This window comes from Podarcis bocagei (genome assembly GCF_964188305.1).
Source record: "Podarcis bocagei genome assembly, chromosome: 17".
Lineage (NCBI taxonomy): Eukaryota > Metazoa > Chordata > Lepidosauria > Squamata > Lacertidae > Podarcis > Podarcis bocagei.
Window position 1 is genome coordinate 32,873,198 of NC_138143.1, and position 18,724 is coordinate 32,891,921.

Below are 18,724 nucleotides of genomic sequence, written 5' to 3' on the forward strand. Positions count from 1 at the left end.
GAGGCCAAGTACCCGAATTTACTAAGGACAGTCATCTGTTTTTAGGGCTCTGGTCCAAGTTCAGATTAGAGAGACAGAACCATAAGAAGATTGCCGAGGCCTTGAAGCTGCCCATCAACAGCTAGCAGCCCCAGGGCAGCAGACTGAGTAAGCACACAGGTCACCCTCTCCCCACTGTAATGAATCACAGAATCAAACAATTGTAGAGTTGGAAGGGACACCAAAGGATCATCTAGACCAACCCCCTGAAATGCAGGCTATGCAGATGTCCCTTATGGGAATCGAACCTGCAACCTTGGCATTATCAGCACCACGCTCTAACCAACTGAGCTATCCAAGCTCTATCAGTGTATTGCATTTTTATTTAAATTATTTTTTTTCTAAATATCCATCTTGACATTTATTAAATTTATATCCCGCACTTCCCACCGAAGGAGCACAGATAAAGAGGAATGTAAATGAACAAATGCAAATCTGCCCTGTCTTTTGGTGACAGGTTTCCCCCTTTGTGGGGGTTCATATGCAATCACCCTAAAAGTAACAAACAATTGCGACGAAATGAGGAGCCTCTCAGTTTCTGCTGCCCGGACAGAGCTTCACAGAATATCAGCTTTGATGAAACTTTTCTCCATTCGGATAGCCTCGGAAGGGCACACCAAAACATTATCCTTCCCCACAAAAAACATGAAATATAATGTCGGCAGAAGCTCATTTACAAAGGTAGACAGATACTCCATGTAAATATCTAACACACAGGACACTAAAAAGTTCAGAGTTTGTATGTTTTAGTTCAGCCCTTTTGTTGTTAACTTCACCACCAATGGATTAAGATTAGCAATGGGTATTAAACTATGCAACACAATTTTCCTGAGCCTTCATTGATTCTGCATTCTGAAGTAGCCAGAACGGTTGAGGAGAGGGGGTCACATCACATATCTTAGCTAACTTCCACCACTTCTCTACAACTGACCCATTCAGTTTTGCACAGGGAAGCAACGCTGAGGAGTTAGCTCCACCACCTGTCCTAAGAGTGCATCTTAGATCCTGTCTGAGATCTTCCAGAGCACAGAAGGGTTGAGTGGCAAAAGCACAGGGGAAGAAGCGTGGAAAAGACACTGCTTTAAGGTTCATGCTGCACAGGTTAGACATTTGAACACCAAAGTGCAAACAAAACAATGGTTCCACTTTCAGGTTTCAATTACATCTCATTTATGGATTGAAAGCAACAGCAGCAGACAAGAACAATTTTATTCTCGGGAGGAATAAGCAGACATTGGCAATTTCTGCTCTTGTTTTTGTCAGAATTCTCCGACATCCTTTTACACCAAGTCACCTGCTTGGACGGGGCATGAATGTGAGCTGGGAACATCCTGGTTCAGCTTTCACCATGACCATGTGGGAGGTAATCCATTGGGAACAGTCAAGTACAACATTCCTTGTTTTGCTAGAGTGGACACGCAAGGGAATGTTTGGTCTAGCCAGTCGAAACTTCCTGTTCCTCCTGGCCTGGAGCATCCTTCCTTGCATGTGACTAGTAGGTGGGCATAACCTTTCCAGACCTGGTAAAAGGCCAAGTCATGCAGCCACCTCTCCTCTTTTCGACCTTCCTGTTCGTCCTGTCTGCTTCCTGAATCACCTGGACCATACTGCTGGCTGCCACAGCAGTCCCCCAGGTAATCTCCCATATGGGGTAAACCTGTTTGTACATGTTTGTAACTTTAAGCCTTAAGCCTGCCCTCAGGGATCACACTGTGCTCTGCCTGATCGTAAGTAAAACTACTTTTTGTTACTTATGAGTAAGACTGTGGTGTCTTTATTCTTTTAGGAGGGATTCAAAAGGGGTCTTACCAGGAATATTAGAACATATCTCAATCTGGACAAGCCAGATTGAATTGCTTATTGTCTTAAGAAACTCACATGAGTTTGCAACCAGCTTTCTGCTGCGTAAGAAGGGGAATGCACTCTGCTAAGTGAAGAAACTTGCTAGTGCAAGTTAGGAAGGATATTAATAAATATATCCTCTCCTGCCACCCTCAACATTCCCACAGGTGTAGTTACGCCACTATTCTTTCAACCTGCAATATCAATTCCTATTTCTGATGGAAGTAACCATGGTTAGGGATTCAAAATGGTAGACAAGAGGGAGGGACAACAAAAGCAACCTTAAGAAGGGGGGAACCCAGAGTGAATATCTTCAATGGTCAAGGAATGGTGCCTTACTATTGGAGCAGGAAAAATAAAAACTGTGCAGAAAAGAGGAATAGAATTGCGTTTCCTAGGGGAAAAAAAGGGCATGGCTGACTCTACAAGTGAACAGGAGCATTTCGTACTGCAACATTTCACTGCAGTTCCTTCATATAGGAATTATAACGCTGAACCTTACAGGTTTCTGTCAGGATTTCTATGTGAAGCATTCTGGAAAAGCACTTCATAAATATCACTATCACCATTATGTACAGGACAGATTCTCCACTAGTTCAACCCAGCATAACTAACACATGTTTTACAGACAGAGAGTCTCGCTCGGAGTACAGCTGTAAGGAAAAACAACTGAAATCATAATTACAGGTTGGCAGTGCTTCCATAATATACTGCAGGTGTCACTGTAGGCATGGAAATCCTAGTCTTTTTAACTCTGGGTGAATCCTGCACTTTTTACTTTTTTGGTAGGCAGTGTTTGCAGGCAAATTTGGTGTCTCTTTTGTGTCTCAGCAGAATGGAGTGTTTTGCTTTAAATATTATTGGGGGTACTCTAGGCCCCCAGTCAGGTATCTCTCCCCTTCGTGTTCAATCAAGACTAGAACAAGATGGCAAGCAAGGGGTTTCAGATCCTTTTTTTAAAATACTGAATGAAATAGAAAATGAATTATAAAGTTTATCTTTTATTATTTCCCCATTCCCTCTTGCAGTTAACACACCAGAACCTAAAGACCCCGGGTTTAGATCTCACCCTTCTAGATTAAACCTAATCTAGTTGCTGGATCTTCAAACCCTAAAAATACAGTATCACAAAATATAAATGAATACAGTCCATACAATGCTATCCACAGAGTGTTTCAGGCAGCTTTCATGCAATGGGAGGAAGCTGCTTAAAACCAAAATCCACACATGAAAAACACCATCTGTCCCCCACAATCAAATACAGTGGTACCTTGGGTTAAGAACTTGATTCGTTCTGGAGGTCCGTTCTTAACCTGAAACTGTTCTTAACCAGAGGCATCACTTTAGCTATTGGGGCCTCCTGCTGCAGCCGCTTCGCAATTTCTGTTCCTGAAGCAAAGTTCTTAACCTGAGGTACTATTTTTGTGTTAGTGGAGTCTGTAAACTGAAGCGTCTGTAACCCAAGTTACCACTGTATAAGTAGGGTTGTGGGTGTTCTAAATCAGCATCTGGCTGTAGGCAGGGCTTACTTTCAGCCAGAATTCACCGGAACTCAGTTTTGGCACCTCTCAGGTTGGCACCATTGCCATTGTAAGAGAACAAGGGAGGCGTTCATGGCGAGTCCTAGCACCTCTTTTTCTAGAAAAATAGCACTAGATGTAGTAATGGACAAGATGAGGATCAATAAACAAGACTCAATCCAGAGAAGACAGTAGTGCTTTTTGTCCACAGCCGGCCGTTCCATTAGGAACTTGGTCCTCCAGCTGTTTTTGGACTACAACTCCTACCATCCCTAGCTAACAGGACCAGTGCCCAGGGATGATGGGAACTGTAGTCCCAAAACAGCTGGAGGGCCAAGTGTGGCCATCAGTGCATTAGGCAAACCAAGGCCAACTGTCTTAGGCAGCAGGTGTGAGGAAATTGATGCTCCTTGACGGACCATCCCCACTCCATCCCACCTGGCCAGTCGTACGGCTCTCAATGTCTGCTTTCCCCTGCCAATCTCTAGGAAGATCCAAGGGGGACCTCAGGGCAAGGCATTCTGGACAAGGTGACCATGAAAGTGCCTGTGCTGACATTACACTGATTTGAAACCTGCTCCCAGGGATTTTAGGTACCATCAGCTGCAAACCACCACAGCAGCACAGGCGCTTTCATGGCCACCCTGCTTAGCGTATACCTCACTCCAAGGACCCCAAAGGACCTTTTTTTGAATGAAGAAGAATGGTGGAGGGCAGCTGAATCTCTTGGTGGGTGACAAGACAAGTGGCTCTGAAAAAGTTGTGCACCCCTCTTAATGATCAAGTCTGCAGGCTGGTTTCTCCCACTTGTTTCATCACCCCAAGCTCTTCAGAGAAGTCACTTGGCTTTACTAGCTGGGAGACAGCAATTGGGAGTTTTGTCCAGCACCTGAGCTCCTTTCCCTTAGTGGGCCAAAAAGAAATATGAAAAATTAGCCCATGATTGTCCAGATGCTACAGCCTAGTCTGGTCTTGGTATGGGCCTTTCCAAGTGGTCGTTCCTAGTTGCTCCAGCTATCTATGGTTGCTTACTTTTCTTGATGGCGCTAGGTCTAACATGACAGCTCTATAGATCCTGAGAGTGGGGAAATGGCCCCAAGATCTGTCCACTGTTGTTGGCTTCCTTGCTGCTCTCTGTTTAGAAGACAATGTAGTGTGCACCTAACTTACTCTCAACTCAAGCTACCAATTCCTGAGTCATAAAGGCTGCCTATGAATAAAACAGTACATACAAATTCAGTCTAATTATGCTTTCTATCATATCCATTTATGGACAACTGAAACAATGGAAACGTGTCAAATCAGAAGGCAAATCTAAAGAAATAATTTGCAAAACCAGCTGTCCCAAATTCAATTCACCACAGAAGTGGGATTGATCCAGTCAGAATTTCTAGACACTTCCCTTGCAACTGCTTTACACATTCATTATTTGAAAAGCACACATTTGCAATCTAGATCGACATGAAATGAAGCCAGGAAAGGACCTGTTCTCTTGTTTGAATTATCTCAAACAAATCAGCAAGGGTTTGACATTCAGCCATTTGTTGCATCTGCCATTTGGAGGCCACAGGCCTTGGTTGGAAGCCCTCCAACAGCTCACTCAGCGACATGGCTTGAAAGCAGAGATCCCGGTGTGGCTTGAAACTGATATTGAGGTGTCAGACATGCAAGCCCACAATGATTTCACGACATGAAAGGAGTTAGTCAAGGAGTTTTTCCATGGCATTGGAGACCCATGTCGCTTGCACACATTCTCTCTCTTTCAGCACTCGCAATGTAAAGAGCATAGAGTGACATTTTGGATGGGGAGTTGGTGACCATTACAACCTGCACTAAACATTTTTTTCAGAGCTGTGTTTAAAAATATAACTAGCCAAGGAAAAGTGCACCAATATAGAACAAACAAACAAACAAAAAACCCCTCACAACAATAGTTTTATTTGCAAAGTTTCTGAGGGTCAAACTAGATAATTATGGACAACCCAACTTTCACCGCACATCCAAATAACAAAACCAAACCAGAAGAAGGGTGTAATGTGTAACAGGTACTTAATTCTTCTTGGTTGAATCTTCACAACCTACCACTACCTGATACCATTGATCAGTTTTTCTCCATTTTATTTTCTCCAGTTACTGCTTACAAAATAGAATTTTCAGCTATCATGGAGAATAATATAAAGTAAATTTCATATTGTGGTGAACTTTTGTACTCTGGACTTCAAATAGAAATTACTTTTAAAAAAAAATCAGAGAAGGTTCTATGCATTTTTTTCATTAGTATCTCGGAACTACGCTGCAGTTATGGGGAAAATTTAAAACTTAGGAAATTTAAAGCCAATGTATCCTTATTGATCCTAGGTAGGTGTTCTCTATGATTAAGGCCATATAAAGCTGTAGGCACAGCCCACAACCCCGTTTCAGCCTGGCATCTGAACCAGGCCAGTTCACAAAGGCTGTAATTTGGACGCTGAAGAGGAGAGAATGGTACAAACAAGACAAAAAGAAATTCAACAGCAACATGAGGGCCCTGCTAGAAGATCCCAAGTGCTGAAATAACAGCAGGAGACCGACTAAATCATGAAAAAAATACACTGATGCCCCATGGATCCAGTTTGCACGTAACACTAAGCCATAGTTTAGGCTTGCAAGAATGAGCCACGGTGAGCCTTGTGCTTTCATGCTTTCTCCCTTCTTTCCTCTCCCAGCAAAGCAGGAAGAAGGCTGGATGGTTTCACTTTCATTTTAGATAATTTAGAACTACATCTGAACGATAAACTGTGGTTAACTGTGGTGAAAACGTCAGCTTTGAAAACCACACAGCCTTGGCCAATTGGTGTCAAGGAAAGATAGAACTTTTTTTATGTACGCTACTACAGCAGCAAGAATACTCATCGCAAAGCATTGGAAAACTCAAGATTTACCCACCCTGGAAGAATGGCAGATGAAGGTGATAGACTATATGGCATTGGCTGAAATGACCGGCAGAATCCGTGATCAGGGGAAAGAGACGGCGGATGAAGATTGGGAAAAATTTAAAATCTATCTTAAGAAATATTACAAAATTAATGAATGCTAAAATGTTGAGGTTTTTGAAAAAAGGGGATTACAGCGGCATAAGATTAAGTAAAAGAAAAGAATAAATAGGGGACAAATTGGGTTAAAATAAGTGTTAGGATTTGCTGAAATAATTTTGGAAATTGGGATGTAGAAAGGGGAGGTTTGGGGGAGTCGGAGAAGTGAGGTTTATGGAAAAAAAGGATATGAAATTATACATGTTTGTTTGTTTGTTTTTATTTGTTTGTATTGTCTATAAAAATTTTTGTAAAACCAATAAAAAAATATTTTTTTAAAAAAAAAAACAACCACACAGCTTTGTAAACTTTGAAACTGCTATTACAAAGGCTGAAAAGCTAAGTATATTATAGCATAAGCTTTTGTAGGTTAGAATCTGCTGCATCAGAGGCATCAAATATTATTTGCAATCTGATGAAGTGGACTGTAGCCCCTAAAAACTTATGCTATAATAAATGTTTTCCTATTTATGGTGACACTGGATTGTTCTTGATGCAATGGATTAACATAGCTACACCTCTTCTGGAGGTTCTCTCAACAAATGAGAAGGTAACGTGGGAAAGTCCTGATATAATTTATGGTGAAACTTCTAGGTATGAAAACGTAAGAGACCACCACATCAGTTTGGGAAATTTCTACCAAGTTCCCGTGCTCTTCTACTGTGCAGAATTTAAGTACATTCACATATCAACTCGCCTTTTCTTCTGAATCGACTAGCCAATGAGCCATTTGGAAACAATTATTTGGAGCAAATAGAGAGGCTTTTCTAGCATATAGGATCAGTCAGTTACCTCCATGCCTTTTAGGACAAAAATTGTTCAAGCCATCTCTCCGCATCCCAGTTCCAGAATATCACCAAGCCCTTTGAGCCATCACAAGATCTGAAGATGTCACAATAAGTAATCCCTGTGAACATTATTTGTCGGGATGGGGTGGGGGAGAGAGAGAAGGGATCAGGAAAAGAACCTCAAGTTTGACGAGCAGTTGTTTGTGATCACACGCCATGACCAATGGCAAACTGAGGGAGACAAGAGTGCCTTTATCAAGGAGCCCTAAGCAAGCTCATAATTACTGGAAGTTATGAAAACATTACACTCCAACTAGCAGGAACTATGGGCCACTGTGCAGATGGCATGTCTTTCCTAATCCAATGTGACAGCCTCCCCGACATGCTCAAAGCAGCCCTTTAAAGGATCCTAATGGTTCTGAAATCGTGGCAGCATTAGAAACCGCTTTCAGAGGCGGCATGGGCCTGTCGTTGAGTTGCCCCGGGCTCACAGCCCATTCAAAACCAAGAATAAACTTCTCCCCTCATCCACATTTGTCAGCACAAAAGTAGAAAATCCAGGACTACATTTTGCAAGTAAACCTTCTCTGCCCACCAAGAATGTACTTTGAACACTGGTCTGGTTGATTTGGCAAGGACTGAGACAACACTTAGAATGTCATGCAGCTCTACGCGTCAGGCCCAGCCAGCACCAATTTTTTGAAAGAGCAGCCTATTCCAATTCAAATAATTATGATGCTCTTGTCTAGACTTTTTCTGCTTTAGCTCTCTTAAGAGCGCCGAACGCAACACGGCAATTTCAGTTTCTAAATTTGTCGTGCAAATGGATTGAATAGCTGTGGCGATTAAAACAGAGGATCTGCCAGAAAACAAAAAAGATTGCTACACAGGGAACAGTTTTGACACTTTGAAGAAATGGCGCTATTATGACAATGGAGCAAGCACTGACTGTGTTCCGCAAATAATCTAATGGAAATATGTAAGTAGTGTTTGTATTGTTGTGAGATTGTGGATGCCAGATACCTAGAATTCAACAAGTAGGGCTGGGCGATATCTGGTTTCCAACTCTCCTTCGCTAGATACCTCCCTGTGACCAACGTTAGCTCTAAAAACAAATGCATCCCTCCATGTACCAGATTAGCAATGATTGCTGGAAGGAGAACAGAGAGAAGAAACACCGTGGTGCTCCTGTAGAAGCCTTCGTCTGCCCCACCTGCAATGAAACATGTCTCTCCCATATTGGTCTCTACAGCCACAGCAGGTTTGACTTTACTGCCCAAAGGCTAACTCTTCCATTGTCTCTCGAGACAGACGGATGCCAACAACCTCCATGTACTATGCAGCACACAAAAATGGCACTTGAAAAAGCACATTTATGCATATTTTTAACTCCTTTAGGAGACATTTTGCAACAGCTAAAGCTTGAAGTATTTCAACTTCAGCTAAGAGATAATCCAGGATCTGGGCACATGCAGCAATCTAGCTAATCCTGTTATAGCAGGGCAACACAACTTCCAGAAATTTACAAGGCTGGTTACATAAATCTTCCTTAACACCATTATAGGACAGAGTAGAGATTACAATACATCTCTAACCTAAACATTGTTACATGCTCAACTTTCACTGACTGGATTGGATTGAAGCGGAGCAGATCACATTTTCTCCAGCTTCAAAATGCACTGACAGCTATAAGAAACGAGCCCCTCTTCCCCTCCCCAAATACTCGGCTGTTCACATTTGACCTTCACGCACACAGCAAATGTATTAATGAATCCAGTGCAAAGACTGAGAGACTGCAACTAAGCATTAAAAGCAAAAAGTGTGCTTCCTAAGAGATATCTTAGGTCAAACTGCTGATGAATACCTAAATAGATTTCATTTTTCCCCCAGGTGTTCAACTGAAGTGCACCACATACCTGTTGTTGTTTTTTGCAGCCTTCGAAAAACAGACCAATTGCAAACTGAAATATAGTGTATATTATATACATTGTGTACAATATCACCATGCAAGTGGTGTTTGAGAAACTTTGTGTGGAGGCCTCTAAAGGTTTGGAGAGATTAGCCTCAACCATATATAATTTATTGATCAAAAGCAAATTTGAGTATGGAGTAGAATTGAAGATAGCTTGGGAATCCGACAGGTGTGAAATTTAGTGCAGTGGAATGGAAATCTATGTGGCCACATCTCAAAAATTGTCTCAGCAAGGTTGCATCATATGAATAAATCTCTCCAGCTTAGGTGCTATCCAGTAAGAGGGCGACTTGCTCCATTTAAGGTGGCAATGTAATACAGTTAAGACTTTTTGAAGAGGACCTTTTTAACAGTTAGTGGTATTACAACCTTGCATCCAACCTCCAGCTTACTCTACTTACAGAACACAAGAAAAAGGTAGTGCGTAAGGACCTCATAATAAACCTCTTTGTGGAAGCTCAAAGGTAAATAGGACATTTCTGGAAATCTAAAGGAGGTTTTCCCATTCAACAATGGTACTACAAGACATGGCAGTCAGCACCAGCTGAAAAGCTGACAGGTAGTTGTAGAATTGTTGGGAGAGAAGGGAATGAAATATAGCAGGAGAACACTCACGAAGTACAGATCCTTTTCATTATGTAAAATCAGCCATAAATAAGAAGTGTACCCCCCCCCCAACTCAATTGCCCAGTAGATTGATGGCCCCTGTGGTCCCCTTCCAACTCTACAACTTTTATGGGGTTGGGGGGGGGGGGCTTGTAGAATCTTTACTAGTTTTTGTTGGGACTGTGTGCCCCCGATAAAGCCATTCATTGAATGTATTACTTGAAGATTTGACTCAAGATAACTGTTGTTCATTTCAAGCAAACAGTTCTTAACAAAGTATTTACAGGCAATAATGCTATGCAAGTATATGCGTTATGTGGTGGTGGTGAATTACTGCAGCGAAACAAAAAGTAGATGACCCAAATCATGAATTGCATGGAGGCAGTAAATAACAAGCCACTGTTTGAAACCAAATTCGTGAGAAATAGTATTTTCCACACGCAAGCAACTTGTGGATCTATTCTAAAGAAGCGTGGCAAAAGTCAGCAATTTAACTGCAGCCAGATAAAGCAATTTTTTTTTTTCATTTCAGATTATCTTCACAAGAGGTCATGAAAATTATGGACTGGCCTAACCACTGCTCTGGAAGAGTCCAGGAGGGTGTGACACTATCTGTCAACTGATCAGTGAAATTGGATTTGACACTAACCAAGAGGCAAATATGTCCTGTTAGACTTACTATTCAGTGGTGTCTTGTACTACTAGGGCATGTCACTTTAGGGAGTGAAATTTTAGGGAGTGCAAATGTTTTAGGGAATGCAAATTTCTCCAGGGAATGGTCTTAAAACAAGTTTTTTGGTGTGAGGAATAAGTCCGCTATTATTTTTGTGATTGGCAAGTCTACGTTTGACAATGAACCACATAAACTGGTTCCGGAAAACCAAAGAATTTTAATTTTACCTTCTGAAAATGTCAAGCAATTCATCATCATCATAAATATAACTACAAGTACTTGGTGATCATTTTTAATGATTTCTATGCAACACAACACATTATGTTATGTTTTGCAACATAATGTGCAACACATTATGGCATTGCAGGATTTCAAACTCATTTTAAAGGCCTTGTGTCAATTGTTGAGTGTGTGTGTGTTGTTGGTTGTGTGTATGTTTGTGTGTTTCAGTAAAACAAAAGTGCTGGTGCCCTACACCAGCCACTGGAAGAATGCCCCCTATTTCTTCTGAACTCTCCCCCTTTCCCAGTTCGATAATTCAATCTCCAGTCCTGCTGACCTAGTTTATCCCAGGAAGGGAAATGTTTACATGAATATAAAATGCAATGTGCTTTTCATTTATTCAAAATAATATTTGCAATGCTGTACTGTTTAAACGCATGCAAACACACAACCCTAGTATTGAAAAGGCGTATTTATGTTTACTGAACAAAACACATCCATATGCTTCATGAAAACTGTAATGAGCCATGTTCAATTGTATCATGACTCATCACTTGGTTCAATGAGGTTGGATTGCTATGCAGTTGTTTCTTCAAAAGCAGTAGTTCGTGGATTTATTTATTTTTAGTTAAGTCTTATCAATCCATCAGCATAAACAACTTGACTTGGTGCAGAAATACACACTAACTCAGACTCTATGGTTTGCAGTGTGAACAGTTCATTGCCCTGGCGGGTTCTCTAAGGACAGTGGAGCAGCAAACTTTGAGTCAAACTGAATTTCAACAAGACAAGATAAACATTCTTTTAAAACACACACACACACACACACCACCCCATTGGATCCAGGTCTTGTCCTTTAAAACAATTTTTAAATCAAACTTTCAGAAGGCTTGCTGTCCCTGCCTGCTCCTCCAGGAGGTGCTGCTGTCACCAATAAGGTGCCACTCTGGGAATTGATCTGATGAATTGATAAAAGAAGCTATGACAAAATGGGCAATAGATTTGGGCATAATATAGAATATGATGCATGGGTCAAACTTTGGAATGAAAATTTAAAATTTACTGCATGCTCTACTTTAAAAGCGAACGTAATGAAAATGGTTTATCGCTGATATCTTACTCCCATCAAACTAGCAAAAATGTATAGGACGAGTAGCAAAATCTGTTGGAAATGTAAAGAAAAGGACGGTGATTTTTACCACATGTGGTGGACATGTGATAAAATGAAAGAGTTTTGGGAATTGATCTATAATGAATTAAAAAAGATGTTTAAATATACTTTCCCAAAAAAGCCTGAAGAACTATTGCTAGGTTTGATAGGAGAGGATATTAAGAAGACAGACCAAAGACTATATATGTATGCTACGACAGCAGCCAGAGTTCTGATAGCCCAAAAGTGGAAAACACAGGAGATACCGACTGTAAAGGAGTGGCAGACAAAGTTGGTCATGTATGAGGAATTAGCAAAACTGACACATAGGATTCGCTGTCAGGAGGAAACAAAGTACCAAAAAGAATGGAGTAAATTTATGGTCTATATCAGTGAGAACTGTAGAAATTTGAAGACGTTAGCAGGACTGAAATAAATCTTATGTCACGGTTTAGTCTTTTACTAATGAAACTGTGAATTAAAGATTGGAATAAGAAAACCTGCGGAAGGGAAGGAGGGAAGTCAATGGCTCTATGGAGCATAAAGTAAGATAGATGTAAAAAGACTTGATATATTTGTTTGTTGGTGTTGATATATCTAAAATGAAAACTTAATAAAAAGCATATTAAAAAAAAAAATAAGGTGCCACTCGGTGGCGCTCAGGAGCTGGTGATAAGGAGGAGCAAGGGGGGGGGGTCCTGGGTGGAACGGTGAGGAGGGGCAACCACTGCCCCAGGGTCTGGATTGGCAATTGAATGAGCTTAAAGCACCCAAGAGGGAGAAAGGGTTTTCAAAATGCATGCATTTGTAGGAGAGTGCCAACTTTTGGGGGATAATAATAATAATTTTTTATTTATACCCCGCCCTTCCCGGTTCAGAAAACTGTGCTCAGGGCAGCTAACAACAAATTTAAAACACTTACCCTATTTTTCGCCCTATAGGACGCACTTTTTCCCCTCCAAAAATGAAGGGGAAATGTGTGTGCGTCCTATGGAGCGAATGAAGGCTTTCGCTGAAGCCCGGAGAGCGAGAGGGGTCGGTGCGCACCCACCCCTCTCGCTCTCCAGGCTTCAGGAGAGCCCCACCGCCAGCCCCACAAGCTCGGGGGACAGCGGGGAGGCGGAATGCCGCCATCCCGCTGTCCCCCGACTTTGTTAGAAGGCTGCCGGGGGGGGGGGGGAGAAGCCTGCTCCTCCCCGTCGCCAGCCCCGCAAACTCGGGGGACAGCGGGGAGGCGCAGTGCGCCATCCCGCTGTCTCCCGACCTGGTTTGGAGGCTGGCGGAGGGCTTCCCCCTCCCCAAGCCCCGCAAGCTCCCAGAGCGATGCCAAAGCTGCGCGCAGCTTCGGCATGGCTCTGAGTCCTTTTCTGGGGGCTGGGGTCGGGGGAAGCTCGGGCTTCCCCCGCCCCAGCCCCGCACCTGGGGGGGGGATAATTTTTTTCCCTTAATTCCCCCCCCCCCAAAAAAATTCTAGGTGCGTCCTATGGGCCGGTGCGTCCTATAGGGCGAAAAATACGGTAATTGATGCAACAAAAAACAGCATAAAATACAGTATAAAACGTGAATAACAATAAATTCAGAATTCAAAAATCAATTTAGGGGGGAAATCCATCCAATAAACATTAGATGGTCACCAGGGCTAGCTGGCTAAATTAGTCCTATTTGGGCCAGCGAGGAGACCAAGGGAGAATTAGCTGTGGGATCCCAGAGCTGGTAATCTCCATAAAAAGGGGTGGGGGAGGAGAGGGAGGGGAAAAGAAGATCAGGCTAAGTTCAAATTGAAAGCCAAGCAGAATAGTTCTGTCTTACAGGCCCTGTGGAAGGAAGTTAAATCCTGCAGGGCCCTGGTCTCATGGGAAAGAGCATTCCACCAGGTCGGAGCCATCACTGAGAAGGCCCTGGGCCCTGGTGGAGGATAATCTCACTTCCTTAGGGCCAGGACCTCTAAACTGTGATTATTCATGGATAGACAGGTGGCTTTCCCCCTGTTCCTAGAGGAGTTTGTGGCTCACTGGAATCCAGGCGCTTCCTTTCCACCTGCCTTTCAGTCGCAGATTTGTAGAGTTGAAAGGCTCCCGTAGGGTCATGTAGTCCAACCCCCTGGAATGCAGTTTTTAAATGCCACACGGTGTGCAGAGAAAGGGTTTTCTCCCTCTCTTGGGACACTGAGAACTTGGGGACCACCCAGCGAAGCTGAATGTTGCAAGATTCAAAGAGAGATGACAGAAAGTCCTTCACGCAGCGCACAGTTAAAACTAAGGAACTTGCTTTTCACAGGGGACAGTAATGGCCACCAACTTGGATGGCTTTAAAAGTGGATTAGACAAATTTGTGGAAGAGGAGAGGGCTATCGAAGGCCAGGATGGCGATGATCTGGCTCCACACTCGGAAGCGGTGATGCTTCTGAATACAGAATACAGAAACCACAGGAGGGGGGAGGGCTCTTGCACTCAAATCCTGCTTCCCATAATGGGCATCTGGTTGGTCACTGTGACAACAGGACGTTGGACTAGATATAAGGCCATTGGTCGGATCCAGCACACTCTCCTTCTGTTCTTAAGGGAGTATTTATTATTCAAGGAGAATTACCCTTTTTCCATTGCCAGATTTACCATGGACTTTGCAATTGGAAAAAGTAGGAGATTTTTTTTTTTCAAATGTAAAATAGAAGTATACAGAAAACTATCCATCCTTCCATCTTACTGTAGGGTTTTGTTTCATTCGGAAAAGTAAAATTTTATTTTATGGTTTTTCATTGTTTACATTTTGAATTAGATATATATGGGGGCGCAAAAATCTTTTAAGTGCTTAGGGCCTCTAAAGGACGCAATCCGACCCTGTGTCAAGTGACCCACTTTCTTTGCCCACACAGTTTGAAATCAAACCAGCAAGGGAATGGGCGCAGCATGGCCGTGCTGTGTCTTCCCAACTGCCAACAATCATACAAACCTCACTTTTGGCAGGGAGCTATGTCCTTACCTGCCCCACACCTGATGTCTTATATGAAGCTGGGTGTAGGGCAGGTGGGTGTAGTTCATCGGAAACTGACTCATGGGGCAAATGAGGAGGACATGTGGGTCAAATTAGGCACATGGGTGGGAGGCTCCCCACTAGTGGGCTACAGAAAACTACAACTACCAAAGAAGGCTTGACAAGTTGAACTGGTTTAACATTCAGGTAGGTAGCAGTGTTGGTCTGACACAGTCAAAATAAATTAAAAAATTGTCCAGTAGCACCTTAGAGACCAACTAAGTTTGTTCTGGCTATAAGCTTTCGTGTTCAGATATCTGAAGAAGTGTGCATGCACACGAAAGCTTATGCCCAGAACAAACTTAGTTGGTATCTAAGGTGCTACTGGACAATTTTTTAATTGGTTCAACATGTTTGCTATTAGTCAATGTGCACTCCAACATGTTGCATTCTTGAACGTATTCCATGATATCCTATACTGAAAGGTGCCCTTCCTAAGTAAATCCATGCCGTGTTGCTATCAGTTAGTGGCGTAGCGTGGGGGGGCGGGGGGGGCGGCCACACCGGGCGCAACATCTGGGGGGGCGCACTCGCACTCGCAGCTCTCTGCCCCTACCTGGCTCACTCACTCTCTCTCACTGCAGTGCTGGCTGTGCGAATCCGATCCGAGCCGCTGGGTCGCCACCCACTGTGGAGGGGGGGTGCCAGGCGTGCGGTGCGGAGAGAGAGCGAGGGACTATCTGGGGGAGGGGCAGTGCAGCGGCCGCCCAGCGCAGCGCTGAGCGCAGGAGAGAACCACACCAGACCAGACCAGGCAGCAGCAAGAAGAAGCTGGCAGCGGCGGCAGGTTAGGGGTTAGGGGGCACAAATTACTTGCCTTGCCCCGGGTTAGGGGGTGCAAATTACTTGCCTGGCCTGGGTTAGGGGGCGCAAATTACTTGCCTTGCCCCGGGTGCTGACAACCCATGCTACGCCGCTGCTATCAGTGTTACTAAGCACTTTGCCAAATACCCTATTTAAGTTGAAAGCGGCAGTTGCCAATGATTAATTAGGAAGTCAAACACAACATGAGGAAGCAGGCAAAACTCAGCTTTCTGCAAGTGGAGAAGAGATGCATCTATCTACATCTTTCAGTAACCAGAAATTTCAAGTGCTGAGGGTCTTGACAGAGTGTGCTCCTATGGTCCGGACCTCCTAAGGCCGGGACATTTGCTTCTTTGACAAGAAGCAAAGTTCTGGAATTTCCCTAAGGAGCATTCCAGAATTCCAATGCAAGAAGCCAATTCAAATATTTTGCCCGCTTTGTGGTCTCTGCCCCCCAACCTCTGATGAAAGGGGAATGTGGATTGCCAACTAAGAATGGTCAAAGCACAGATTGTAGGATGTATAGGACAGTGGGCGAAGAAAACTTCAGTTTCCCTTACCTGGGAGAAACTGAGGCCGTTCAATGGGTGGCATTGCTCCTCTACTTTTTCCACTGCCCCGGTCTGCTTTCGAAGGCGTTCAGCTTCTTGGGCAAGGTAGAGATCCAAGACAGGTACACCACGTGACTTAATGTCCACCTCAGTCAGAGAATTCACCATCAGCATGACCCATACCGGCCTTTTCCTCTCCCAGTTGCCTGCGATGGCATTGAAGAGATAGTCAGCATACAGGCCTTTGCCCCGTTGGTCTGGAGTCATCCAGGAAGGCATCATGAGCTTGACGTATTCCAAGTGGCGCTTGAGCCGGCGGTAAATGTCCCTGGGGAGCACATCCTGAAGGTTTTCGCCCTGTGGCAGGAGCTGGCAACTGGTAAGAGCAGAGATTGTGTAGGGATCGGTGAGGTCCAATTCAAAGTAGACAATATGGCTCTGCTGGAAGGCCCTCTTGGAGTTGTCAGGGATAAAATCCCAGACCCGGGTATACGGGACGTGAATGGTACCAAAAAAGTAGGACGGCGGGTCTCTTTTTATAGTCCACAGGAAGGAGTTCAGCTCACTTTGCTGAAGAGAAGGAAACACAACAATGAAAACAGGGCACTATATGGAGAGATAACATGGGAGATCAGCGTCAGTCATATTCAATTGGTGGACAAGTTGTTTGGCTGGGCTCTAAAGTCACTGAGGCAGTAGAGCTAGGCTTTGTGATTGCAGGTGCGGTGCTAATGTTAAATGGCGTCAAAACTAGTCTTCCCCCAAAAAAATGAGTGGCAGAAAAAAAGCATCTTACCTAGATATTAGAAACCAGCAACTATTCCCTTAATGACCAGCTACACAAGAGATTGCAGAAACAGAGAAAGTAATCTTTGAGGCAAGCAGAAGGATTGGCTAACTGGTCTAATGCAAGCTGAAGTAAAAATGGACATTTAAAGTTCACGGCAATAAGCAACGTACACACATATTTTATATGAAAACAATGCATTTCTCTAGACATATATCCTTTTGATAACAGAAAGGTTTGGGGGTTGTTGTTTTTTGTAAAAGCACAGAAATACCTACCCCCCAAGGTTTTTTTAAAATGTATTTCAAAGAGCAAGAACTTTGGTTTCATTTCAGTAAACGTGCAAGTGATTTTGTAAAACATCAAAGTCCCCAACATTTCCCAATATGAAAAAATTGTGATGCTTCAAACATCCCATATTTGCTTTTATTAGTTCAAAAATCTAATACTAAAGAGACTAACCTAACTTAAAGGCAAATTATTTTTTTTAAAAAAAAGAAAAGAAAAACAAAACAACTATTTTATGTGGTGATAAGATGAATGAAGATAACTGAAAACCCAGAAAGGCGAGAAGTGTCACCTACCCACTTAAAAGCAAACAAAGAGTCCTGAAAGCCACCACAGGCTTGGAGAGGGTTGGAAGGTCAACACTCCTTTGTTTTAAACAAGCCTGATCTTTATGTGACAAAGAGCACACATAAGGATCCAAGTCTATCTAAAAGACATCGCAGAAAGAAAAGGTATTGCCCCCTGGACCGCTCAGAATTTCATTAACTCCCTTCTCTGTTTTCAAATCTAATGTATTGAAAGCCCCATGATGAGACAAAGACCTGTGTTTGGGATGAATGTCCTATGCAGGGCATTGGTGATGACTGTCAAGACTCTCTGCACTGCAAATTTAAAACTAAATTTTGTGGTTGGGGTGAGGGGTGAGGGGAGGGGAGGTCAGTCAGCTTACACCACCAGAACTGCTCTTCCCTCATAATAGGTTTTTTCCTAAACCCTGCATAACAAAAACATGTGAATGGGAGGGGAAAAAAATGAAACCCAAGCAGAGCGCTTAGGTGGGTATCCCTCAAATATTTTTCTATACAGTGGTACCTCGGGTTACAAATGCTTCGGGTTACAAACACTTCAGGTTACAGACTACACTAACCCAGAAGTAGTGCCTCAGGTTAAGAACTTTACCTCAGGATAAGAACAGAAATCGTGCAGCGGCAGCAGGAGGCCCTATTAGCTAAAGTGGTACCTCAGGTTAAGAACAGTTTCACGTTCTTAACCAGAGGTACCACTGTACTTTATAAAGTCAAGAATATTACCACCTCCTTACAACCTGAGGCATAAAATGGGACCTGTGAAACATCTGTGAGACCACAATAAGCAGGTTTACTCACCACCGATTATTTATAAACCAAGAGGCAGCTGTTTCCATCATGATATCTAGCAATAGGACAATTGCCCTCTTAGATAAGGGGCTAGTTTCTCAATGCAGGGGTAAGCCTAAGCCTGGCGTGTACCACTGGTGGGGGGTTCTTATGTGCTCTTCCATGCAGAAAGTCAATAAAAGGCTGACATGTCAGAAAGAACGGTTCTAGCCTAGCATTCTCCCCAACATGTTACTCTTCTGTATGTAGGGACCAACTTGCTTTCTTTGATGGAGGGCATTTCC

At 43.2% G+C, this 18,724-nt stretch overlaps 1 protein-coding gene across 8 annotated transcripts in view; it reads right to left on the minus strand.

Moving 5' to 3' along the window:
• Positions 1 to 18,724, minus strand: part of TRABD2A (TraB domain containing 2A) — a 111,420-nt gene that overhangs the window by 38,054 nt on the left and 54,642 nt on the right. For 7 of the 8 annotated variants that reach the window (XM_081176588.1, XM_081176589.1, XM_081176583.1 and 4 more), the window contains exon 2: positions 16,278 to 16,838. In XM_081176588.1, the coding sequence (XP_081032714.1) occupies positions 16,278 to 16,838 (561 nt within the window). Of the gene's footprint in view, positions 1 to 16,277; positions 16,839 to 17,885; positions 17,945 to 18,724 lie in introns of those variants that run through there. The other variant, XM_081176585.1, reaches the window with a different exon arrangement.